At 47.1% G+C, this 26,116-nt stretch overlaps 1 protein-coding gene across 1 annotated transcript in view; it reads left to right on the top strand.

Moving 5' to 3' along the window:
- ints2 (integrator complex subunit 2) overlaps window positions 1-26,116 on the top strand; it is a 77,749-nt gene that overhangs the window by 28,911 nt on the left and 22,722 nt on the right. Inside the window, exons 12-19 of the mRNA XM_038814678.1 lie at window positions 3,115-3,183; window positions 5,467-5,601; window positions 9,828-10,004; window positions 14,727-14,835; window positions 15,787-15,888; window positions 17,494-17,658; window positions 18,154-18,355; window positions 22,019-22,144. Of these exons, the coding sequence (XP_038670606.1) occupies window positions 3,115-3,183; window positions 5,467-5,601; window positions 9,828-10,004; window positions 14,727-14,835; window positions 15,787-15,888; window positions 17,494-17,658; window positions 18,154-18,355; window positions 22,019-22,144 (1,085 nt within the window). The remainder of the gene's footprint in view (window positions 1-3,114; window positions 3,184-5,466; window positions 5,602-9,827; window positions 10,005-14,726; window positions 14,836-15,786; window positions 15,889-17,493; window positions 17,659-18,153; window positions 18,356-22,018; window positions 22,145-26,116) is intronic.

The following is a 26,116-nucleotide window of genomic DNA, read 5'->3' as shown; positions in this document are numbered from 1 at the left end:
GGTAAAAAGACCCTGATGGGAGTTAGGTACAGGCCCCCTAGCAATAGTCAGGATGTGGGGCAGAAAATAAATCAGGAGATAGAAAAGGCATGTAAAAAAGGCAATATTACAATAATCATGGGGGACTTCAATATGTAGGTGGACTGGGAAAATCAGCTTGGTAGTGGGTCCCAAGAAAGGGAATTTGTGGAATGTCTAAGAGGGTTTTTTGGAGCAGCTTGTGACAGAGCCTACTACGGAACAGGCAATTCTGGATTTGGTGATGTGTAATGAGGCAGACTTGATTAGGGAACTTAAGGTGAAGGAACCCTTAGAGAGCAGTGACCACAATATGATAGAATTTATCCTGCAGTTTGAAAGGGAGAAGCTGCAATCAGATGTAACGGTATTACAATTAAATAAGGGTAACTGCAAAGACATGAGGGAGGAACTGGCCAGAGTTGACTGGAAAAGGAGCCCAGTAGGGAAGACAATGGAACAGCAATGGCAGGAGTTTTTGGGGAGTTATTGGGGAGGCACAACAGAAATTCATTCCAAGGAGGAGGAAACATGCTAAGGGGAGGACAAGGCATCCATGGCTGACGAGGGATGTCAAGGACAGCATAAAGGCTAAAGAAAAAGCATACAAAGTGGCGAGGATTAGTGGGAAACCAGAGGATTGGGAAGCCTTTAAAAGCGAGCAGAGGACAACTAAAAAAGTAATAATGGGGGGGGGAGGTGAAGTATCAGTGCAAGCTAGCTAGTAATATAAAGGAAGATAAGAGATTTTTTTCAATATATAAAAGGTAAGAGAGAGGCAAAAATAGACATTGGACCACTAGAAAATGTGGCTGGAGAAGTAATAATAGGAAACATAGAAATGGCAGACAAACTGAATAGTTACTTTGCATCAGTCTTCACGGTGGAAAACACCAGTGGGATGCCAGAGCTCCAGGAGAACCAGGGGGCAGAGGTGAGTGCAGTGACCATTACTAAGGAGAAGGTTCTGGGGAAACTGAAAGATCTGAAGGTAGATAAGTCACCTGGACCAGATGGACTACACCTCAGGGTCCTAAAAGGGATAGCTGAGGAAATTGTGGAGACATTAGTGATGATCTTTCAGGAATCACTGGAGGCAGAAACTAGCCAGGACTGGAAGGTGGCTAACGTAACACCACTGTTTAAGAAGGGAGGGAGGCAGAAGATGGGAAATTATAGGCCGGTTAGCCTGACTTTGGTCATTGGTAAGATTTTAGAGTCTGTTATTAAAGATGAGATCGTGAAGCACTTGGAAATGCATGATAAAATAGGACTGAGTCAGCACCGCTTTGTCAAAGGGAGGTGGTGTCTGACAAATCTGTTCGAGTTCTTTGAGGAGGTAACAAGCAAGTTGGACAAAGGAGAACCAGTGGACATGATTTATTTAGATTTCCAGAAGGCCTTTGACAAGGTGCCGCATAGGAGACTTAAATAATTTAAGAGCTCATGGTGTTCAGGGTAAGATACTGGCATGATAGAGGATTGGCTGACTGGCAGAAGGCAGAGTGTGGATAAAGGGGTCTTTTTCAGGACGGCAGCTGATGACAAGTGGTGTGCCTCAGGGGTCTGTGCTGGGACCACAACTTTTCACAATATTCGTTAATGATCTGGAAGAAGGTACTGAAGGCACTGTTGGTAAGTTTACCGATGATGCAAAGATTTGTAGAGGGGCAGGTAATATTGAGGAAGCAAGGGAGCTGCAGAAGGATGGACAGGCTAGGAGAGTGGGCAATGAAGTTGCAGATGGAAGACAATGTGGAAAAGTGTGAGGTTATGCACTTTGGAAGGAGGAATTTAGGCATAGACTATTTTCTAAATGGGGAAATGCTTCGCAAAGCAGAAGCACAAAGGGACTTGGGAGTCCTTGTTCACGATTCCCTTATGGTTCAGTCAGCAGTTAAGAAGGCAAATGCAATGTTAGCATTCATGTCAAGAGAGCTAGAATACAAGACCAGGGATGTACTTCTGAGGCTGTATAAGGCTCTGGTCAGACCCCATTTGGAGTATTGTGAGCAGTTTTGGGCTCCATATCTAAGGATGTGCTGGCCTTTGGAAAGGGTCCAGAGGAGGTTCACAAGAATGATCCCTGGAATGAAGAACTTTGTCATATGAGGAACGTTTGAGGGCTCAGGGTCTATACTCGTTGGAGTTTAGAAGGATGAGGGGGGGGATCTTATTGAAACTTATAAGATACTACGAGGCCTGGATCAGGTGGACGTGGAGAGGATGTTTCCATTTGTAGGAAAAACTAGAACCAAAGGATAGCATCCCAGACTAAAGGGACCATCCTTTAAAACAGATGAGGATGAATTTCTTCAGCCAGAGAGTGGTCAATCTTTGCCGCAGAAGGCTGTGGAGGCCAATTCTCTGAGGTTCTTGATTAATATGGGGATCAGGGGTTATGGGGAGAAGGTAGGAGAATGGGGATGAGAAAATATCAGCCATGATTGAATGGTCGAGCAGACTCGATGGGCCGAGTGGCCTAATTCTGCTCCTATGTCTTATGATCTTAACATATAAACAGGGGCCAAATATCCTTTCTTTGTGTTCAGCTGTAACATTGGAATAGATGTTAGTAGTTGGCTGTTAACCTCAAAAATTTCCAGTTCATGACTAGTATTGAAACTATAATTGCTTTTTAAAAATGAAAAACTGTTGTACAATTTTAAGCAAAATAGCAACTGAATTTGGCAGGAAGAGAATGGTGGCACAGTGGTTAGCACTGTTGCCTCACAGCGCCAGGGACCCAGGTTCAAATCTTGCCTTTTGGTGACTGTGTGGAGTTTGTTCGCTCTCCCCGTGTCTGTGTTGGTTTCCTCTGGCCACTCCAGTATTCTCCCACAGTCCAAAGATGTGCAGGTTGGATGGGGTTTGGGGAATAGAGTGGGGGAATGGGCTTTGGCGGGGTGCTCGGTGCAGACTCGATGGGCCAATTGTCCCCCTTCTGCACTGTAGGGTTTTTATGGATCTTCTATTCTATGGGAGCAGAAATGATGTGCTGCCATCATGTGGTAAAATTGAACAATGAATTGGGTACTCTAAATTTATTAAAAAATAAATAAACTGAAAATAACAGCCTTTTAATTTCTGCCTTAGATTGCAATTAAACCAAGCTCACTGAACAGGATGAAAACCATCTTCACACAGGAGATATTCACAGAGCAGGTGAGCACACAGCTTGCGCTGTTTACCTTTAAATTTGTACACAGGAGCACTACCAGTGCCTGTAAAGTTTTCAATTCTTCCGTTTTGAATCGCATATCTCATTGTACTTGATTTGCGACATCTCGCAGAAACATCCCCAAGTGTGTGACACACAAGAAGAAGCTATTGTGAAATTAAATCATTGTTGCTAAGTAAGCAAATGTGGCATCAGTTTTTTCACATCAAGCCCCCACACAGGATTGAACTGAATAACCAGTGGTTGAAGGAGCAGCGTTATCCAGAAGACCAAGATGTGCTTTGAATAGTGCCAGGGGAGTTTTGAAATTCAGTTAAACCATCAAATCTGGTGGTCAGGATTTCAGTTTAACGATTTATGACTGCAACCTGGAACATTGCTCACATTCAACCTAGCCGATATGCACAAATACTGTTGAGCAAGCTCCAGTTATCTACTGATGGAAAATCTTCTTTCCTCGAGCACTAAGCGATACAGATTCAGCCAGTGCCAGTTTCAATCCTGGTATTGAGATAGCTGATTTGAGTTGCAACAATGTTGTGGTCGCAGTATTGGGCTTGTGAGGGGAAATGGTGAGCGGAATTCTCACATCTAATAATAAAATAATAATCGCTTATTGTCACAAGTAGGCTTCAATGAAGTCACTGTGAAAAGCCCCTAGTCGCCACATTCTGGCGCCTGTTCGGGCAGGCTGGTACGGGAATTGAACCCACGCTGCTGCCTTGTTCTGCATTACAACCCAGTGTGAAAAATGAAAATCGCTTATTGTCACGAGTAGGTTTCAATGAAGTTACTGTGAAAAGCGTCTAGTCGCCACATTCCGGCGCCTGTCCAGGGAGGCTGGCACGGGAAAAACTGTGCTAAAACAGTCCCAATGTTATCCAGTGAATCCCACGTGAAAAATGCATGTGTGTGGATGTTTAAAAAAATATATGAATAGGGTGGGAGTGGAAGGATACAGACTCCGTAAGTGCACACGGTTTTAGTTCAGGCAGGCACCAAGGTCGGCGCAGGCTTGGAGGGCCGAAGGCTGTGTGCTTTGTTATTGTTCTTTGTTATCTGACACCAGCATTTCCCTGCTATAATGCTCACTATCTCAGCTCCCACATAATCCACTGCCGTTTGAGCAAAGTAACACACAAGCAGTGCTATAGAGATGTACCATACCATGAGTCCGGAGAGGTCAGTGCAAACTTGAAGGAAATAACTATATCAAGTTTTTAATTGGGCAGAAAAAAGTGATAAGTCACAGGGCTGTTTTGTGAGTACAACTGGCTTTATCTTTGCTTGTATGTGGGCGACGGTGCAGAACCCAGACAAGTTTGATGGAAACACTAACCTTTAGAAAATAGATTTTTTTTCTGTTTTTCTTGTATCACTTCATATCTTTGCACCTTGGAAGTACAAATGCCGTCTAATGCCCAGTGTGGTAGCAGTGTGCCTTCCGTTGCTTTCTAGGATGCCTGAGACACCCAAGCGGGCAAGGATACGGTAGCATTGTGGATAGCACAATTGCTTCACAGCTCCAGGGTCCCAGGTTCGATTCCGGCTTGGGTCACTGTCTGTGCGGAGTCTGCACGTTCTCCCCATGTCTGCGTGGGTTTCCTCCGGTGCTCCGGTTTCCTCCCACAGTCCAAAGATGTGCAGGTTAGGTAGATTGGCCATGATAAATTGCCCTTAGTGTCTAAAATTGCCCTTAGTGTTATGGGGATAGGGTGGAGGTGTTGACCTTGGTGCTCTTTCCAGGAGCTGGAGCAGACTCAATGGGCCGAATGGCCTCCTTCTGCACTGTAAATTCTAAAATTCTATGATACCTTAATCAACTGGGGACTCGGAAACCAACCATTCTTGCTTTTCATACTGTTTGAAGATTTATTTTTCTCTTTGTTTTCAATGTATATTGAGAGCCTGAGTGTGAATATGCAGAAATGACTTTCACCCAGTCTCTGTTGCCCCATCATTTAGTCGAATGTCTAGCTATTGGCAGAATTGGTGCATTTCCAGACATTATCTGTTATCTCTCCATAGTCCGTTACCAGGCCACGTGTAGTCATGGTTCACCCTGCTGATGCTTGCTTAGCCGGATGTGAAGCACCTCAGCATTTCCTACAGGCCTAACCTCAGGATTTTGAGCAGGCAGAAGGATGGAAAATGGAAACCACCTTCCTGCCATTGTTCGGTGCAGGGTGTGGGATAAATTCTGATACAGGAGACTTCAATTTTGAATGACTTGCTAATCACATTCTCGTAATTCTTTCTATTTCTAGGTAGTAACTGCCCATGCTGTGCGAGTGCCTGTAACCAGCAACTTGAGTGCTACCATCACTGGGTTCTTGCCCATACACTGTATTTACCAGTTGTTAAGAAGCCGTGCTTTCACAAAACACAAGGTTTCCATCAAGGTACTGAAATACTTTTACTGTATTTATATACTCATTTATTTCCTACATTATGGACTTGTAATTTGTCCACGGCCATTACCCATGAAATCAAGATTACTTTTGTTATACACGATGGTGATGCAGTTGAGTACGGAGCAGGGAGAATAGCCTGAATGTCCATTAAAAATGAACTGGTATATGAGGTGCATCGTAATTTCTCTGGCTGTGCTTTTCCTGTAATGGCTGTTGCAGATGACGTGGAGATTCTGTAGACACGAATATGGAATATCTGTACTTAACTGTTGATATTCCATTGAGAACAAAGGCTGTATGAGAGGATGCATCCTCCATGGCTAACCAAGGAAATTAAAGATTTTATCAAATTGAAAGAAAAGACTTGCATTACTGCAAAGGTTGGGAAAACTTTAGAAACCAGCAACAGGTGACTAAAAAATCTAAAGAGGGATACATTGGCGATCAGATAAAACTAACAAGAAATATATATTTTTAAAATATTTTTAATGAATATAGAATAAAACAAAGCAAACCACACCCTCAAACAAAACAGCAACCCCCCCAACAGCTGAAATGACTAGCTCTTTTAAAAACAGAATGAAAGGACACCATCTTTTATAAAACTCCTCAATCGCGCCCCTTAACATATAATTAATCTTCTCAAGATGCTAAAACTCCATAATATCCCCCAGCCGTACGGAGGTATTGGGTGGAGAAGCTGACCTCCTCTCCAACAGCACCCGCCTGTGAGCGATCAGCGAGGCGAAAGCTAAGATATCCACCCCCGCACCCATCTGCAGTTCCGGCAGGTCCAGCATCCCAAATATGGCCACCAGGAACTGGGCTCCAATTCCATCTGGAGAATCACTGACAGGATGTTAACGAAGGGAACCCAAAATCTCACCAGCTCAGGGCATGCCCAGAACATGTGCGCGTGATTTGCCAAGCCCCTCCCACAGCGCTCACACTTGCCTTCCACCCCCTCAAACAACTGAACCATCCTAGGCCCAGTTAAGTGCACCCAGTGCACCACCTATCAGCCCTGATCTCGCGCACAATGAAGAAGCGTTCACCCTACGCAAGGCCACATGCCACACCCCCTCATCTAATTCCACCCCCAACTCCTCCTCCCACTTAACCTTATGTGGTAAATCACTGTTAGTGTATTATATGTATTGTGGTAAACTGTTACTGTACTACATGTAGTGTGATAAACCACTGCCTGATGACTCCGCCTGTGGCTCCTCCCCTCGGGCTCGGTATAAAGGTGGCTGACCTCCGTCCCTACCCCAGTTCGGGATCAGTGTACAGGAGGTTTCCGGTTTAGCTTATTAAAGCCACAGTTTCGTTCACTACTCGTCTTGTGTTAATTGATGGCACATCAATTTAATAAGCTAAACTTTTAAGATGAATTATCACTCAAGCCTGATCGCCTGGAGCTGGACCCACAAGCAGCCGACGCCATTGCGACATTCGAGCACTGGCAAAGCTGCTTCGAAGCTTATCTTGGATCCTCACCGACGATGTCACCAGCAGGGATACAGTATCCTCCCCTGAGTTCCCAAAGTGCCCACTCCACCCCCATGAGGGACAGAACCCTCTCCAACAATGAGACTGGTGGCACAACTGGAAGCCCTTAAATTTAACTTAAACCCAGAGAATGCAGCAAATCACTTCAGCAGTGCCATTATGTTCCCCCTTGTAGGGACCGGGTCTTGCCCATCTACATGTTTCCGATTGCCTTACCAACTTCCTCTGCCCTCAGTGACTCTTCTGACCCAATCTTCCTCATACGATGTAGGACACTCCAACCCTTCCAAAAACTCCCCCATGTCCAACTCTCCTTCAGTGGTTCCAACCTATACAACCACTCACAGAACACTTCAAACACCCCATTCACCTTCTCAGGCACGGCCACTAGCCTATCTCCCATATCCCGCACCTGAACAATCTCTCATGAGATTGGCGCCTCAACTGAATGAAAAAATGAAAATTGCTTATTGTCACAAGTAGGCTTCAAATAAAGTCACTGTGAAAAGCCCCTAGTCGCCACATTCCAGCGCCTGTTCGGGGAGGCTGGTACGGGAATTGAACCGTGCTGCTGGCCTGCCTCGGTCTGCTTTAAAAGCCAGCTCTTTAGCCCTGTGCTAAACCAGCCCCATGACCAGCCAACAAGTGACTAGCATTCTCCCCATATTCATATATCGCCCCCTTATCCCCTCAGCAGCTGACGCACCACCCTATCTGTAGTCACCAGATTAAACTGCATCCGCAGTTTCTTCCTACTAGCCATGGGGTCCTCCAGATATTTACCATCCACCTCCAGAATTTCATCCACCAGCCGCTGGCGCTCCCCCCTATTAGCCTGCACCTTATGTGCAATTATCTCTCCTCCCCTTTCAACACCTCCCAAAGCACCGAAGGCGAGACCTCCCCATTTTTGTTAAACCCTACATACTCATCAATTGCCCTTGCCAACCTTGCTAATAGCCCTGCATCGAAACTCTAGGCCAGCTTCCAACACCATATCTACCATGGTCAGAATATTCCGCTCCCAAACCCCTGGCAAAATAGACCTCCCCATAATAAAGGATTCAATGCATGATTAGACCTTGTGCATCAGTGAGAAAAAGGAGAACTCCTTGCCCCCCCCCCCCCCCCTTCCCGGGTGCAGAAACTACCACAATCGCCCCCCCCCACCCATCTCTCATAAACGCCGGCAACAACTCTTCTTTCCCCAAGACCTTAAACCGATCTCTCCCCAGGGTCAATTGATGCATATCCATATCCGGGATAGTCGTGGCCACCCTCTTCATAAACTCTACATCATCCCAATTTGAAGCATACACATTAACCAGAACTACTGACCTGCCCTCCTCCACCCCCGAGACCATCATATATCTGTCCCCCCCGATCCGCCACCACCTTCTGCATCTGAAATTGGACTCTCTTGTTGATCAGGATTGCCACCCCCGGGCCCTACTGTCAAAGCCCCAGTGAAGCACCTGGCTTACCTAACCTTTACGGAGCTTTACCTGGTCCTCCACCCACACGTGAGTCTCCTGCAACAGCACCACATCAGCCCTCAAGCACTTCAAATGAGCAATAACTCTGGCCCGTTTTACCAGGCCCTCCAGCCCCCAGCACATTCCATATCAGCCGAATCGGGGGTGTCTCACCCCCCCCCAATAAAACCCAAGGACTCTGGCGGGAACTACCCAACGTGCAACCTCCTCCTAAATATTGCCACCGAAAGTCCAACTGGCAAGAAATTTTTTAAAACAGTAAAAGCTTCCAGAAGTATAAGAAGGCGAAGAGTACCTAAACTCAGTTGTCCCTCACAGGATGAGACTGGGGAATTACATATGAGAAAAAGGAAATGGGTGTCCACTTGGCAGGAAAATCGGAAAGCAGAATATTATTTAAATAGTAAGAGACTGCAAAATGTTCGGATACAGAGGGATCAGGTGTCCCTGTACATGATGCACAAAAATTTAGCGTGCAGGTACAGCAAGTGATTAGGAAGACAAATGGAATATTGGCCTTTTTTACAAGGCGGAATGGAGAAGGAAAGCCTTTTTACTACTGTGCAGTACATTGGTGGGGCCACACCCTTGAGGGACATAATTGCATTGGAAGCAGTTCAAAGAAGCTTCGCTAGTTTAGAAGAATGAGGGGTGATCTTCTTGAAACATTGCAAGATTCTGTGGGAGTTTGACAGGGAAGATGTCGAAAGGATGTTTTCCCCTCGAACTAGAGGACACCGTTTAGTAATAAGCAGGTCTCCCATTTAAGACCAAGATGAAGGGGATTTTTCTTCCCTCAAAGGGTTCCTAACCCTTCAAAATTTCTTCCAACAGTGGAGGTTGGGTCATTGAAGATATAGGAGAGTGGAGTTTCAACTATGATCTTATTGAATGGTCAAGCAAGCACAAGGGGCTAAATGGCCAATCCCCTGTACTTATTCTTTTCCTATGAATATCTAACATGCAAGCATCTGAGATTGAATTCAACCAAGGTGACGAATATTTCTACTCTAAGAGACCTTAGTAAAATCAGTAATTGTCCTTCTCACTTTTAGTGTGTGAGAAAAGTGCCAGGGTCCCATTCAGCATGTAGTCGTTTCCTGTCTGCATTCCAGCTTCTAATATCTAGTGACAAAGAATTTCCTTTGAAAGCTGGTGGGAATAAATAGTATATATTTAAAAATTGTTTGTTGATTTCACTTTTAGGATTGGATTTACCGACAGATGTGTGAAACTACGACCCCTCTGCACCCTCAGCTAATTCCTCTGATTGATGTTTACATCAACTCCATCTTAACACCTGCATCCAAGGCTAACCCTGAAGCCACAAACCAACCAATCACAGAGCAGGAGGTCCTCAATGTGTTCAACGGCCTTACCTGGGTGAGACCAGCATCTCTGCAACCAGCATGTTTGAAATGAAGTTTAAAATTGTGGTTATGCTGCAGCTTAAAACCAGAGAAAGGTGACAGCACAGAAAGAGGCCATTCAGCCCATTGTCTCAGCTCCAGACAAAAAAGAAACTAGCCGCTTGTTTCAATACCATTTTGCAGCATTTCGTAATGTATCAATAAGATACAGTATACCATCAGCATGAACATGGAAAGCTGATAAAGGTTGCTAACCTAACCCGTGTCCCCGCCACCCGTCACAGTTCAGAGACAGTGGCCTGCTCTCTCTTCGAATACACCGTGTTTCCAGATTTGACCTTCCATGCATCCTAAGATCCGAAGTAGGGATGCTCGCTGATGATTGCAGAATTTTCAGTACAATTCGCCACCACTTAAATATGGAAATCATGTTTGACGACCCTGTTGGGGTTAATCATAGAATTATAGAATTTACAGTGCAGAAGGAGGCCATTGGGCCCATTGAGTCTGCACCGTCCCTTGAAAAGAGCACCCCACTTAAGACCACACTTCCAACCTATCCCAGTAACCCCACCTAACCGTTTTGGACACTAAGGGCAATTTAGCGTAGCCAATCCACTTAATCTGCACATCTTTGGACTGTGGGAGGAAACTGGAGCACCCGGAGGAAACCCACGCAGACACGGGGAGAAGGTGCAGACTCCGCACAGACAGTGACCCAAACCTGGGACCCTGGAGCTGTGAAGCAATTGTACTAACCACTATGCTACCGTGCAGTGCCTCAGGATGTGGCCTACAGAATTGATAAAGGGGAGTTAGTGGGCTTGAATTTTCAGAAGGCTTTTAATGAAGTCCCTCCCAGGAGGTTGATTAGCAATATTAAAGCACATCAAATAGGAGGTAATATACTGGCATGGATGAAGGATTCGTTAGCATACAGAAAACCCAGTAGGAATGAATGGGTAATTCTCATGTTGCAGGCTGTGAGTAGTGGAGGACCGCAGGTATCAGTACTCAGAGGTCCCCGCTGTACACAACATTGATCGATGGTTTGGATGTGGAGATTACGGATGCCGTTAAGATAGGTGGGGATGTTTGTTAAGGGGAAGATGCAAAGTGACTTCAAAAGGATTTGGACAGGTTTGGTGAGTGGACAAGAACATGGCAGATGGAATTTAACTTGGAAACATTTGAAGTTATCCACTTTGGTAGGAGGAATGAATGGGCAGAGTATTTCTTAAATGGTAAGAGATTAGAAAGTGTAGATATACAAAAGGATGTGGGTGTCCTTGTCTTTTTTAAAATACATTTAGAGTACCCAATTATCTTTTTTTCCAATTAAGGGGCAATTTAGTGTGGCCAATCCACATATTCTGCATATCTTTGGGTTATGGGGGTGAGACCCACGCAGACACGGGGAGACTGTGCAAACTCCATGCGGACAGTGACCCGGGGCCAGGATTGAATCCCTCCACCGCTGCACAGTGACAGAAATGTGTACCAACTACATGGTGCATTGCAGTAACTGCCGAAGCTCCTTCGACAGCACCTTCCAAAATCACGACCTCTTCCACCTCAAAGGACAAGGGCAGCTGATGCATGGGAACCCCACCACTTGCAATTTCCCCTCCAAGTCACACACCATCCTGACTTGGAACTTTCTCGTCATTCTTTTACTGTTACTGGGTTCTAAGTCCTGGACCTCCCTTAACAGCATTTGGATGTACCTACATCACATGGACTGCAGCAGTTCAAGAAGGTGGTTCACCAGCACCTTCTCGAGGACAATTAGGGATGGGCAGTAAATGCTGGCTTTGTCAGTGACACCCACATCTCAAGAAAGAATCAATAAGTTTAAAAAATCATCTTGTTTCAATAACATTTATGAGCATCCTGCTTCATTGGGAAATTGCAGCAAATCAGGGAAGAGAAGTTACACCTTGTAATCCTAGGAATTAACGGCCAGGGTTCCCATTTGCGAGTCCGCCCCGCTATTGCTGCAAGCAAGGACGGAGAATTTGGCGCTCAGCCAAATCTACAATTCACTGCAGCAGCACTAGAGAATCCTGCTGCCATGAACGGTCTGAGAATCCCACCGCTGGGAATGTTTGGAGGATCCCGCTGCCAGGAACGTTCGGAGAATCCCGCTGCTGGGAGAGCGGACGGAGAGCCCCGCTGCCGCGAGCGGACGGAGAGCCCCGCTGCCGCGAGCGGACGGAGAGCCCCGCTGGCGGGAGCGGACGGGGAGCCCCGCTGCCGGGAGCGGACAGAGAGCCCCGCTGCCGGGAGAGCGGACGGAGAGCCCCGCTGCCGGGAGAGCGGACGGAGAGCCCCGCTGCCGGGAGAGCGGACGGAGAGCCCGCTGCCGGGAGAGCGGACGGAGAGCCCCGCTGCCGGGAGAGCGGACGGAGAGCCCCCCGCTGCCGGGAGCGGACGGAGAGCCCCCCGCTGCCGGGAGAGCGGACGGAGAGCCCCGCTGCCGGGAGAGCGGACGGAGAGCCCCGCTGCCGGGAGAGCGGACGGAGAGCCCCGCTGCCGGGAGAGCGGACGGAGAGCCCCGCTGCCGGGAGAGCGGACGGAGAGCCCCGCGGCCGGGAGAGCGGACGGAGAGCCCCGCTGCCGGGAGAGCGGACGGAGAGCCCCGCTGCCGGGAGAGCGGACGGAGAGCCCCGCTGCCGGGAGAGCGGACGGAGAGCCCCCCGCTGCCGGGACCGGACGGAGAGCCCCCCGCTGCCGGGAGAGCGGACGGAGAGCCCCGCTGCCGGGAGAGCGGACGGAGAGCCCCCCGCTGCCGGAAGCGGACGGAGAGCCCCCCGCTGCCGGAAGCGGACGGAGAGCCCCGCTGCCGGAAGCGGACGGAGAGCCCCCCGCTGCCGCGAGCGGACGGAGAGCCCCGCTGCCGCGAGCGGACGGAGAGCCCCCCGCTGCCGGAAGCGGACGGAGAGCCCCCCGCTGCCGGAAGCGGACGGAGAGCCCCCCGCTGCCGGAAGCGGACGGAGAGCCCCCCGCTGCCGGAAGCGGACGGAGAGCCCCCCGCTGCCGGAAGCGGACGGAGAGCCCCCCGCTGCCGGAAGCGGACGGAGAGCCCCCCGCTGCCGGAAGCGGACGGAGAGCCCCCCGCTGCCGGAAGCGGACGGAGAGCCCCCCGCTGCCGGAAGCGGACGGAGAGCCCCCCGCTGCCGGAAGCGGACGGAGAGCCCCCCGCTGCCGGAAGCGGACGGAGAGCCCCCCGCTGCCGGAAGCGGACGGAGAGCCCCCCGCTGCCGGAAGCGGACGGAGAGCCCCCCGCTGCCGGAAGCGGACGGAGAGCCCCCCGCTGCCGGAAGCGGACGGAGAGCCCCCCGCTGCCGGAAGCGGACGGAGAGCCCCCCGCTGCCGGAAGCGGACGGAGAGCCCCCCGCTGCCGGAAGCGGACGGAGAGCCCCCCGCTGCCGGAAGCGGACGGAGAGCCCCCCGCTGCCGGAAGCGGACGGAGAGCCCCCCGCTGCCGGGAGAGCGGACGGAGAGCCCCCCCGCTGCCGGGAGAGCGGACGGAGAGACCCCCGCTGCCGGGAGCGGACGGAGAGCCCCGCTGCCGGGAATGGCCGCTGCCGGGAACGGGCGGAGCATCCCGCTGCCGGGAACGGGCGGAGCATCCCGCTGCCGGGAACGGGCGGAGCATCCCGCTGGCGTGAACGGACGGCGAATCCCGCTGCCATGAACAGATGCTGCCGGGAACGGACAGAGAATTCCAACCCAATGTCTTGTGAACTGGCGCAGTAAGCAAAGGCTCTATCTGAGCCCCACTGCACTGAGGTATGCCTGGGCAGCCTAAGGGATACCTTGTAAGGATCCATGTACCAGACTGGTATATAGGGAGTGACTCCCTTGCTGGAGTGCATAGTGGGTAATGGCGGGTAAGGACAGGATTTGGTTTAATGTGATGCCTCACGTGTTGTATCACCTGCTGATATTTGTTGCCAAATGAGAAGAATGTGACTCAAATAATGGTTGACAATTGTCTCTGGAACCATACCCAGTAAAGGGCTTCTGAGTAGAATGTAAGTCCTTAACTCAGAATCAGAAAGTTAAATGCCAATTTTGATGAAAGGAAACATTTGATGAGTTGTCCATTCCCTATGATGTATGTTAGTTAGATTTGTTGGTACAGAATTGTCACATTCTGATTGATTGGATCCAAAGTTAGATAATTTTTGCTTTTGGCTCTTATTCCTTCCGAGCTGCTTGTCACTATAAATTAAACTAGGAAAAGCTCTACCCCGGTTAAAGGTTTTTAAAATAAATTTAGAGTAGCCAATTTTTTTTTCCAATTAAGGGGCAATTTAGTGTGACCAATTCACCTATTCTGTACATCTTTGGTTTGTGGGGGTGAGACCCACGCAGACACGGGAAGAATGTGCAAACTCCACACGGACAGTGACCCTGGACCAGGATCGAACCTGGGTCCTCAGCGCTGTAGGCAGCAGTGCTAACCGCTGCGCAACCATGCCACCCTACCCCAGTGAAGGTTTTGTCTTCCACTGAACATTCCTCCACTTTAATACGAGATGTAGCAAACTATTTAGCTATATAAAGTATTCCTGTTATTCATTACTTTGTTGAATGTGAATTTGTTTTAAAGTTGTGACTAAAGAGCATATGTAAAAAGGTTACATGGTCATACGTTATTAACTACAAAGTCAATGATTTGGAGGGAGCCACTTTAACCATTTTCCTGTTCTTGTAAAAATAAAAGGGTGAGAACAACCGATGTCGACAGAGGCACAGCATCACGGCCCAGCTGCTGGTTCTCTATTACACGCTGTCGTATGAGGAAACCCTGCTGTCCAATGTTAAGCCATTAGGTATGTGTGGGTTCCTACCTCGCCCAGTGGGGTGGGTTTCTTTCCAACTTCCTTTTTCTTCTCATTATCCCCACCTTTAGTATTTCATCCCATAGGTGTCGTAGTTTAAATTAAAGGCATGTTGGTCACACGTACTCGTACTCTCTTGTACTGTTAGGTGCACTATTGTGCATGTGTGCATGCACACTCCTCCACAGCCCTCCTCCTCCTCATTGGCCTGTCGTAGATACAGCGTTTGAAAGAAATAATCCCTGAATCTGCACTCTGCCTGGTTTTATTTAAATTTTTCTGTCTAACTTTACCAGTTGACCAGTCAGCTGAACACCAAGGCTGGCAGACAAAGACATGGTCTTTCCCATACCGTAAGGTAATCCATTTTTATCCATGTCAACCATAGCTGTGAGTTCAAGTTCCAGTCTAGAGACTTGAGCACAAAATCAAGCTGACTCTTCAATATAATACTAAGGCTTGGAAGTACCATTTTTCAGAAGAAGCATTAAACAGAGTCCCTAACTGTCCCCTCAGGTGGATGTAAAAAATCTCTGAGGACTATTTTGAAGAGCAGGATAGTTCTCCCCAAGGCCCTGACCAATATTTATTGCTCAACTTACATCACAAAAACACATTATCTGTTCATTGTGTGGAGCTTACTGTTCCCAAATCTTCTGCCGTATTTCTCCTATGACAGCAATGACTGCACCTCAGAAATATTTAATTGGCTGCGGGAAACCCTTTGGGGCATCCTGAGGTCCTATACAAATGTAATTTTGTTGTCCCTTTGTTCTGTTAAACTGAGTTGATCTAATGCAGGTTTTACTTTTCCTGTTTAAAGCCTGGATTTTAAAAAATTTGAAACATTACGATTACTGATCAGGCTCTGTTTTTGTTGAAGTGGTTCACTGGTGGACTTGTTGACTGACTTCCTTCATTCTTGCATATTTCTAATATCAGCAGTACAAAAGAAGCCCAAGTCTTACTCTGCAGCGCTGATGGACCAGATTCCTATCAAATACTTAATTCGCCAGGCACAGGGCCTTCAACAGGAGCTTGGAGGTAAATGCGGTGGCTTCACTCGTGTCTTCAGGCTCTATTGGAAATCAGGTTCTGATCAAAACAAACTGCAGCCCAGCCCTTCTATTCTAATTTTTGACCAAGCTGTTAGTATTTGAAGATGTATCTTGTTCTAAATTATTATTGTATAATTCATCCAGCTGCATTGAAAGAAAGTTCTATTGGAATTAATTTCTGGATACTACGGTGAGTGGATGAAGATGATGCTTGTTGTGGTACTGGACTATTCCAATCTGGACATTTCAGGTCTCTACAGAGTTAACTAGTCACAACTGGGGGAATGTTTTGGATGCTTAAAATTGGGCTAGGCAACCCAGGCCAGAGAGGAGAGGGGAAGAAGCAGGCAGGGTTCCATCTCCAATCACTGTCCATTGGCCCAGCATGTTAAGTGTGCAGGACAGATTTGGCTATGTAAGGGTCCTTCCTGTTCCTTCTTGTTTACTCCTTGTCTGTTACCTTGTTTCTCCCATTTATTTTTGTCGGAACATTTTTGATCCATGGATGTTTACTGACCTGTGACTTAAGGGAAAGCAGCCTGCAAGAAGGAGCCTTTAATTCAAAGAAGAAGTTTCCAGAAGGCTGTGCTGTTTTCAACTGGTGATTGGAGATTGGCTGGCCTCAGTGATGACTGTGTTTGATTGATGTGGCTGGCAGCCAATGAATTGTCCAAGTGGCTGAGCTCTGCCTGGTAACAGGTGGTAATTGGATCTGACTCCACTGAAATGGTTCAGAGACCCAAGGATCTTTCAGTTTCATTTTGACAGCTTAGTGAGAGATCCGGCTCTCTTTCCACTCTGTTCTTTCTCCAGATAGACTGTGTTTTTGAGCTGGCGGAAAGGCTGGACAACTCTGGTTACAGGAGAACCATTACAGGCTGGGCAGGAAAGGTTCAGAATCTGATCACTCTCTGAAAATGCAGACTCCTGGAAGCAAAGTTTAATGTGAAGCAAAGAGCCTCTCCAGGAGAAGCTGTGGGTGATATTTTAAACTGTAAGGAAGATCATTGCAGGCTATCCACTAGAAGCTTTAATCCACAAGCTTACTGTGAAGAAAGTAACTTGCGAAACACCATTTGAAGCAAAGACTCTTTTCTCTATCTATTCCTATTTCCACCCTCTGTGTTTGTCTGTCTTGTGTGTGTGTGTGTGTGTGTGTGTGTGTGTGTGTGTGTGTATGAGTATATATTATATAATATAGAGGGGGGGAGGTGGGCTCCAGTACAAATTAGATACTTATTAATATTTAACCCATTGTATCTGCTACATAAACAGTAATTGTGTTTCAACTTACAAACCTAGTGACTGTAATAATTGGGCAACCAAGGACCAAAGATTTGGGGAATTTGTATAGGAATTATTGGATAATCCACTTGTGTTGTGACTGGGGCACGTGGGGCTAGAATTGACCACGCGCTTGTATAGGATGGCGTAATAGCTGTCAAAACAGAAAACACTGGGAATTCTCGACAGATCTGGCAGCATATGTGGAGACGGGTGTTGGCAGAAGGTGCAGCCGCTAGATGTTAGTGACCAATGACTGTTGATCATGATTCACCTTGAACTGAATTGAGGCTTTCCTGTCCGTTAGGCCTGCACTCTGCATTGTTGCGCCTGCTGGCCACGAACTATCCTCACCTGTGCATGGTGGATGACTGGATGTGCGAGGAAGAAGTGACGGGCACGGATGCGCTGCTCTCCAGGATGCTGCTGACCAGCCGGGCCAAGCACCACTCGCCCAAGAAGCTGCAGGAAGGTAACGGCATGTAAACTGATTTGTGGTTGCATGCCTCTGAGGAGTTCAGATGACACCAATTAAATAATTCAAACAGTACTAGTAGTAGAAAAACATCTAATCACTTCACAGGAAGAAAGTATTTTATTATTATGCATGTGAAAATGAAAATGAAAATCGCTTATTGTCACGAGTAGGCTTCAATGAAGTTACTGTGAAAAGCCCCTAGTCGCCACATTCCGGCGCCTGTTCGGGGAGGCTGGTACGGGAATCGAACCATGCTGCTGGCCTGCTTGGTCTGCTTTAAAAGCCAGCGATTTAGCCTTGTGAGCTAAACCAGCCCCTGGCTTTAGCTCACGTGTGTATAAATATCGAGCTGACTGCTTGTAACAAATTGGTTATAATTTCCACCCTGCTGTTTTGGCATTTGTCAGGCACTTGAAAATACACCCTGCATGCTGACATTCTTTTTCATTGTATCATTCACTTATCTACACAATGCCTGTCATCTCCCAGCTTTCCAGATGGTTTCTACCAATTATACCCAATTGATGCAGACCTTGGAGGACTTGATGCTCCTGTCTGCCAGTGAGCTTATCCCATTTGCAGAACCATTGATGTTGGATTTGTATCGGTTGCTGAATGCAGATGTACCCCGACGAATCCTCCAAATAGTCAACCAGCTTTGGATGCTTCTCAACACAGTTATGCCAAGGAGGTAACAGCGCCTTTAATAGAGATATTACCAAATGGTTTGCAAGTTAATTTACCTGTTATTTTTAAGCACCATTACCTTGAATGATCTAAAGAGAGGTTCATCAGATTTAGGAGCAGAATTAAGCCATTTTGATCGTGGCTAATCTCATCCTGGCCTTAACTCCACCGTCCTGCCTGTTCTTCAGAAACCTTCAGCCCATTACCAATTTTAAAATCTGTCTGACTCCTCAAATTTGCTCTCCTGTCCCAGCACCCACCTTACTTTGGGGTAGCGAATTCCAGATTCACAACCCTTTCGGAGAAGTAGCTTCTCCTCAACTCTGTTTTAAATTTTCTACCTCTTATCCTAAGGCCCCACAAGAGGAAGCATCCTCTCCACGTCTACTTTATCCATACCTTTTATCAGCTTGTATTCCTCGATTTGATCTCCCCTCATTCTTCTAAACTCTAGAGCGTGTAGGCCGAAACTGTTCAAGTTGGGCCATAAAAGCTCTTTCTGGCGCTGCTGACATCTTTCTCAGCTGGGGTATTGATTTACCTTATGCCATCTTTCAGTGACATACAACAGAAAATGCGTTCATACTATCTCCAGTCAAGAGGAAACTGGCCAAGGATTGTTACCCAGTTGCGCTGTCAAGAGGTGAGCACTGTCAGTCATGTCAGTACGTGGCTGTTTTGCTTCTAAACGCCTCTGGCAAGCTTCAACAAATCTTCTCTATCCACATTGATTCTCATGAGCACAAACTGATTTGAAAATAGAGATGGTAACTGAGATGGTCACCAGTGTAACTCGATGACCAGTATCTATTGTTTATAATCAGATCTTTGTTTAAATATATAATACTTGCCAGATTCTTTTCTCTCTCCTCCTGTGTTACAGTTCTCTTAACTGTTACAAACCCCACGGAGGCCAATCACTTTTATAAAAAAAAAGAACTTTGATAAAGAACATAGAACAGTATAGCACAGAACAGGCCCTTCGGCCCTCGATGTTGGGCCGAGCCGATATAATTTCAGGGCAGGGAAGTACAAAACTTCCAGTTAATAGCTGAAAGAATGACATGTCAAGGTTTCACATTTTTAGATGTTTACTGTAATTAAAAACACTGCACTGAATCTCCTAAGGAGTGGCAATCACCAAGGGATTGACACTATGCTCCTGTTAACTTACTTACCTCAGACTGGAGCCCCACATTTTTTTGCCCAGACCTCAGAACCAGGCATCTTGGGAAATGTGGAGAGTACCTGCTCTTGGAGTCCTTCTATCATAGTGCAGGCATAGATGAGCCACTGCTTCTTTTTACAACACTAACTGCCATATACCGGTAAATTTAAATGCCCCAAAGCCACCTTGAAAAGCTACGGAGAGAAGATAAGTGGGTAGGGTGGGTGGGGGGCGATCAGGAGGGTGGCGGGACGGTAGTTGGGATAAGGGATAAGATGGTGGAAGGGTGGTTGCGGGGTTAGTATGGGAGTACACATGGGGCAGGGGTTAGGAAGTGTAGCACAGTTACCCAATGTTGAGTCGGGGTCGATGGTATAGTTACCCAGGAAATAGAACTGCTTTTAATCCAACCGATCTTGCTGGATAACTGTTCTCGTAAGTGAGTCGGAACTATCTAAGTCTCTGACTTTACTCAGAATTTAAGAGTTCTGGACAGAAGGTGAAGCTTCCCAGGCAATATCCCGGAGAATCCTTGAATTGGGACTTCTGGAGTGTTCACCAGTGCACATTCCGGTCCGGCACTCTGGGGTTCGACCATGTAGACACCAGAAAATCTAGGTCACTGTTAACTAAACACTGTCTTTGAGGGCAACTTGTACCTTAAATATCATCCATTCTTCTTCCTAGCCCAACAGAAAAAAAACATATGTCACACAAAATTTTACGCTGTCCTTTTATGTAAATGTTCAATTTTCTCAGAATCAATCCAGAGTGACTTTTAGCTCCCGAGGGGTTATTCCCGTTTTCTTTCCTCAGCCTCGTAACTTGTAATCTTACAACAGTCTTTCACAGTGATGTTTTCTTTTTCCAGAGACCCTCCTCTACTCCAAGCTAGGTGACTCTCCCAGCCTTGTTTTAACTCTCCACAATTTTCTTTTTATAAATTTAAAGTACCCAATTCATTTTTTTTACCAATTAGGGGGCAATTTAGCATGGCCAGTCCACCTACCCTGCACATCTTTGGGTTGTGGGGGAAGTCTCAGAGAATTTGATCTCAACAATCCATGTGCAAGCATCCACCCACAATCCAACACGATGAACCTGACCAACCTTTCTGGCCTCGAGCTGCTCCCCCTTCTCCTGCTCGGATCCAGGCAGACTCAACACTGTGATATTCCGTCATGCTCAAAGAAAGTCTGTAACCTGACCATTACAATGGCTTGCCCTGCATCCTTCCCCACGGTAACATGAATTTCATGGGCCATGTATCTAGGTAGAGCTGCTAATTAGCCATCCTTGAAAGCCCAACTCTCTATCATCATGGAACAAAATAGATTGTTTAAAGCACACTGTTTATAGCCAAGCATTCCCAACTCTATTTTTCTAGACTTTGGAGACTCTTACTCTGGCATTGCTAACAGACAGGCTGCTGTCATTCCTTCCAAGCATAAAGAGAAGAATAGAGTCTTAGAATCCCTACAGTGCAAAAGGAGACCATTCGGACCATCGAGTTTGCACCAACCCTCCAAAAGAGCACCCTACATAAGTTGGGGACATGGGCCTATCCCAATAACTCCGCCTAAGTTTTTTTGGACACGGAGAGGCAATTTAGCGTGGCCAATCCAACTAACCGGCACATCTTTGGACTGTGGGAGGAAACCGGCACACCTGGAGGAAACCCATGCAGATACGGGAAGAATGTGCAAACTCCGCACAGTCACCTGAGGTCAGATTTGAACCGGGTTCCTGGACTGTGAGGCAGCAGTGCTAACCCCTTCCCAGTAAAATGGTTGCCTCCTTTATTTCTCTTGCAGTCAGACACCCAGGCCTGTTGTCAGGCAGACTTCAGAACAGGTCACATGACTCCTACATTTCCCTTAAATTTAAAGAACAGTCCCACATCTAATGTAATCTTCATAATTGTAACATAGCTGCCACATCTAAATGGCACTCTTCAATATATGATCCTTGAAGGCCAGTGTTGACAGGGTATGCAATGACGGATAGCATCATCATGAACTCGGATCTTGACATTCAATACATGCCTTCTTGCCAGCAGTGGCCCCCTCTCTCTGACCCAGGTTGCTGAAACCCATTGTAGAGCCCAGGAAGAGATTAGTTAACTCAGCAACAGAGATTGCGGATGAAACCTGGGCTCTGCCTGCTCCATGGGGCTGTTTCACACGGATTAGTGAATTAGCCAACTGAAGCTTTGCAGCAGCAACGTTTTTTTCAATCCACATGCCTTTCTTTATTCCAAAGATCATTCCAGAGTGTGGAGTGAGGGGGGGTAAATTAAATTTTTATGATCACCCTGGACATGTAGCTCGCTTTAATCGTTCTGATCATTTGCAAGTTTTCACTTCAAAGAGTTTGATCATGTGCAGAGTTCACCATAAAGGGGCTGCGTTCTAAGAATCTTGGTTGAGTACTGCCTTGTCAGCTTTCAATACTCCCTGTGAAACACAGCTAACATCATGTCTTTTGTGTGTTGCGGAGGTTATGGGTGATGACGGTGAATGCCTTGCAGCCAAAAGCTAAGCTACTCCGCCAACAGAAGTACACTCAGAACGACCTGATGGTTGATCCACTGATTGTGTTGCGATGTGACCGGAGAGTGTACAGGTGAGTCACCAATAATAGGAGCGGGAATCACTTCAAATGTATGAAGCTAATGTATCAATTTGGCTCAGTATCTTTGTTGCTTCATAGAAGAGCTGGCTTGAAAACTAAAAGCGATGCACAGTCTCAACTGATTGGGCTTTTTCCTGCTCTTGAGCATTCTAATGGATTTTCAGTTTATCTTCATCCACTGGATTTGGGCATTGCGAACAAGGCTGATGTTTATTGCCAACCCCATAGTTGTTTTTTGTGTGCTCATGCTTCTTAAGCCACTACAGACCACGTGCTACTCTTTGTTCTATGACTGGCTTCCTGTGCCACTTCAGAGAGCAGTTAAAAGTCCACCATGTTAGTGTGAAACAGGATTTGTTGTTGGCCCAGACTAGGGGCGAAATTCTCCCAAAGGGAGACTGAGTTCCGACGCCGGAGTGAAACCCGGAGTATTTCACTCCGGCGTCGGAGGCTGCTCCTCGCCCCCTATTCTCCCCCCCCCCCCCCCCCCCCCCCCAGGGGCTAGGAGCGGTCTGGCGGGAAACTCGGCCGCCGGGCCATGACGCTTGCGTCAAAGCGGCGTGCCGAGAATGACGGGCCGGCGGTGCCTAAGTGACGTTAGCCGCGCATGCGCAGGTTGGCCGGCTCCAACCCCGCATGCGCGGTTGCCGTCTTCCCCTCCACTGCCCCGCAAGACGTGGCGGCTTGACCTTGCGGGGCGGCGGAGGGGAAAGAGTGCATCTCTTAGAGACGTCGGCCTGACAATCGGTGGGCACCGATAGCAGGCCAGTCCCCTCACGAGCACGCCCGTGGTGCTCCATCCTCTCTCCGCCCCCCACAGGCCCCACACTTACCTGCCGCGCGCTGTTCACACCGGCAGCGACCAGCTTTGGTTGCCGCCGGCGTGAACCCGTTGGGGACGTCCGGCCGCTCGGCCCATCCGGGCCGGAGAATCGCCGGTCGCCGGGAAAAACGGCGGGTGCCGATTCTCCGAGCGTTGTGTCGCAAAATGGGACACGCCATTTTGGTGGGGTGGGGAGAATCGCGGGTGGTGCCAGGGCGGCGTGGCGTGATTAGCCCGGCCCTCCCGCGATTCTCCCACCTGGTGTGGGGAGCGGAGAATCGGTCCTAGGTTATGGCGAGAGCTTTTCTTCCCTAAAGGACATTTGTGAATTAGTTCGATTTTTACGACAATCTGACAGTTTCATGATCACTTTTACGGGTTCCAACTATTTAATTTTCACACAATTATTTTTAACTGAATTATGATTCTCGTGCTGCCGTAGTGTAATTATGGGAGGCAGTGGCGTAGTGATATTGTAATGCAGAGACCCAGGGTAATGATCTGAGGACCAGAGTTAGAATTCCACCACAGCACATGGGGAAATTTGAATTAAATAAAATCTGGAATTAAGATGAAACCATTGTTAATTGTTGTGAAAATCCATCTGGTTCATTGAAGTCCTTTTGAAATTAAATTAAATTAAATGAAAATCGCTTATTGTCTCAAATAGACTTCAAATGATGTTACTGTGAAAAGCCCCTAGTCTCCACATTCCGGCGCCTGTTCAGGGCAGCCGGTACGGGAATTGAACCCGCGCTGCTGGCCTTGGTCTGCTTTACAAGCCAGCTATTTAGCCCACTGTGCTAAACCAGCCCCTTTAGGGAAGGAAATCTGCTGCCCTTACCTGCTCTGGCCTACGTGTGATTCCACACTCAGCAATGTGCTTGTGTAAATGGCCAAGCAAGCCATTCCATTCAAAGGGCGATTAGGGATGGACTGCAAATGCTCATCCAGCCAGTGATGCCCATTGTTAAGAACCCCACTGATGTTACCTGCAAAAATGTCTCAAAAACCCAAAGGTTAACTTGAAACACTGGTTCTTAGTGGTGTATATTTGTTTGGAATCATTTGAGAAACATTGTACAGCCCAGTGAGGAACCAATCCAATCGTTGTGTAAACAATTAATAAAGAATATTTCTTAAAGTAAAAGGGGAGAAAACCTGACCAAAGACTAATATACACTATGTCACTTAAGTATATAAATAACTAAACACAATCTGATATATCCACAATTCCTGAACTCACTGAGACTCCCCTTTTCCCAAGCAATATCTAATTTTAGTAATTCTCTAGGTCAAATCCAGTTAATAGTTACCACACAATACAGCTTAGGTAACCAAATCTGGGAAAACGTCTCTTCATGGTTCAGGTTCTCCTTTCAGAGGAGAATGTCTGCAGTCTGCCGTGACTCTAAATGTTAGATGGAACACGCTTCCGTGGCTCGGATCACATTTGGAACTTGCGAGTCTGGCTGTTGGATGGAGAACTAGCCTGCTTTGAGCATGCTAGCAGTTATTCTGATCAGTCTCTTTGATATTCCCCTCTGGATTCTGCTCTCAACCTTGCTCTAATTCCTAGCCTTTAGACATATCATTTGTATAGCCTCCCTGATCTCTGGTAAGCAATGTTTCTGTTACGGCCGTTCGCACCTCAATGTCACTAAATGCCTGCTAATCTTGTTACTGGATAAATCACATCATTATTCCTCTAGGTGCCTGCTAGTCATTTTATTTTTTGGTTGTATTGTTTTTATCGCCAGTTCACTGTTAATCTTATTAATTTTCCACATTCCTGCTGAGGGTGGATACGTCCCACCTGCGCCCGCTGACCTGCATCAGCAGAGAAGGCGATGGGGGTGGGGGGGGGGGGGGGGCTGTGAGCACGGGGAGAACATGGGTTGTATGTTGGCAAGTCAGCTTCGAAGGCAGGCCTACAAATGTGTTGGGTGGGTTTGTTATTGTTGTAAAATGTAAAACTTGAAAATTCAGAATAAAAATGCTTTATTAAATAGAACTTTCCACATTCCTGACACCATGAACATTTTGTGAATTGGAAAAAGTCTTCTAGATTACAATGGACTGCATTCAGAGGTCGAAGCTTTGCCATTGTGGTCGTACTGATGGGTGGAACTTGCTGCAGCAACTTCTTAGTAACATTAGGAACAGGTGAAGGCCATTTAGCCCGTGAAGCTTGTTCCACGCGCCTATCATTGAGATCAGGGTGATGTCCACTATTTTATGGGCAGTCAGTTCTTTGTCTCTTTCTTTATTTATACCTACCTTGGCCTCATTATAGAACATACAGTGCAGAAGGAGGCCATTCAGCTCATCGAGTCTACACTGACCCACTTAAGCCCTCACTTCCACCCTATCCTCGTAACCCGATAACCCTTCCTAACCTTTTTTATTGGTCACTAAGGGCAATTTATCATGGCCAATCCACCTAACATGCAATTATCGATTATCTTGTTATCCTTACTCCTTGAAAGCTTTGAACAATTCACCCCGTAATCGTCTAAATTACAGAAAATACAACATAAATTTATGTAATCTCTTCTCGTAATTTAACTCTTGGTGTCAAGGTATCATCCTGGTACATTTATGCTGGGATGGGGGGAGTTATTTTACAAGGAAAGGTTGGACAGACTGGGCGTGTATCCACTAGACTTTAGAAGAATGAGAGGTGATCTTACTGAAACATACAAGATGCTGAAATAACTTGACAAGGTGGATACTGAAAGGATGTTTCCCATTGTGGGGAACAGACTGGAACATGGGGACAGTTTAAAAATAAAGCAGTCTCCCATTTAAGATGGAGATGAGAAGAAATGTTTTCTCCGAGGATCTTGTGAATTTGAAACTCTCTTCCCCAGCGAGCTTGGATCAATTAACATTTTTACGACAGGGATAGTTAGATTTTTGACTAACGAGAGTCAAAGATTAGTGAGGGCGGACAGAATGTGGAACTGAGGCTACAATCCGATCAGCCATGGTTTTATTGAAGAACGGGGCAGGCTTGAAGGGCCAAATGACCCGCCCCCCATGTATATATCCGTACACCCTTCAATGCCGATATGTATATGTCCGTACACCCTTCAATGCCGATAAGTATATGTCCGTACACCCTTCAATGCTGATAT

The sequence above is a fragment of the Scyliorhinus canicula genome, chromosome 12, assembly GCF_902713615.1.
Source record: "Scyliorhinus canicula chromosome 12, sScyCan1.1, whole genome shotgun sequence".
Lineage (NCBI taxonomy): Eukaryota > Metazoa > Chordata > Chondrichthyes > Carcharhiniformes > Scyliorhinidae > Scyliorhinus > Scyliorhinus canicula.
This window is presented reverse-complemented; position numbering and strand designations above follow the sequence as displayed.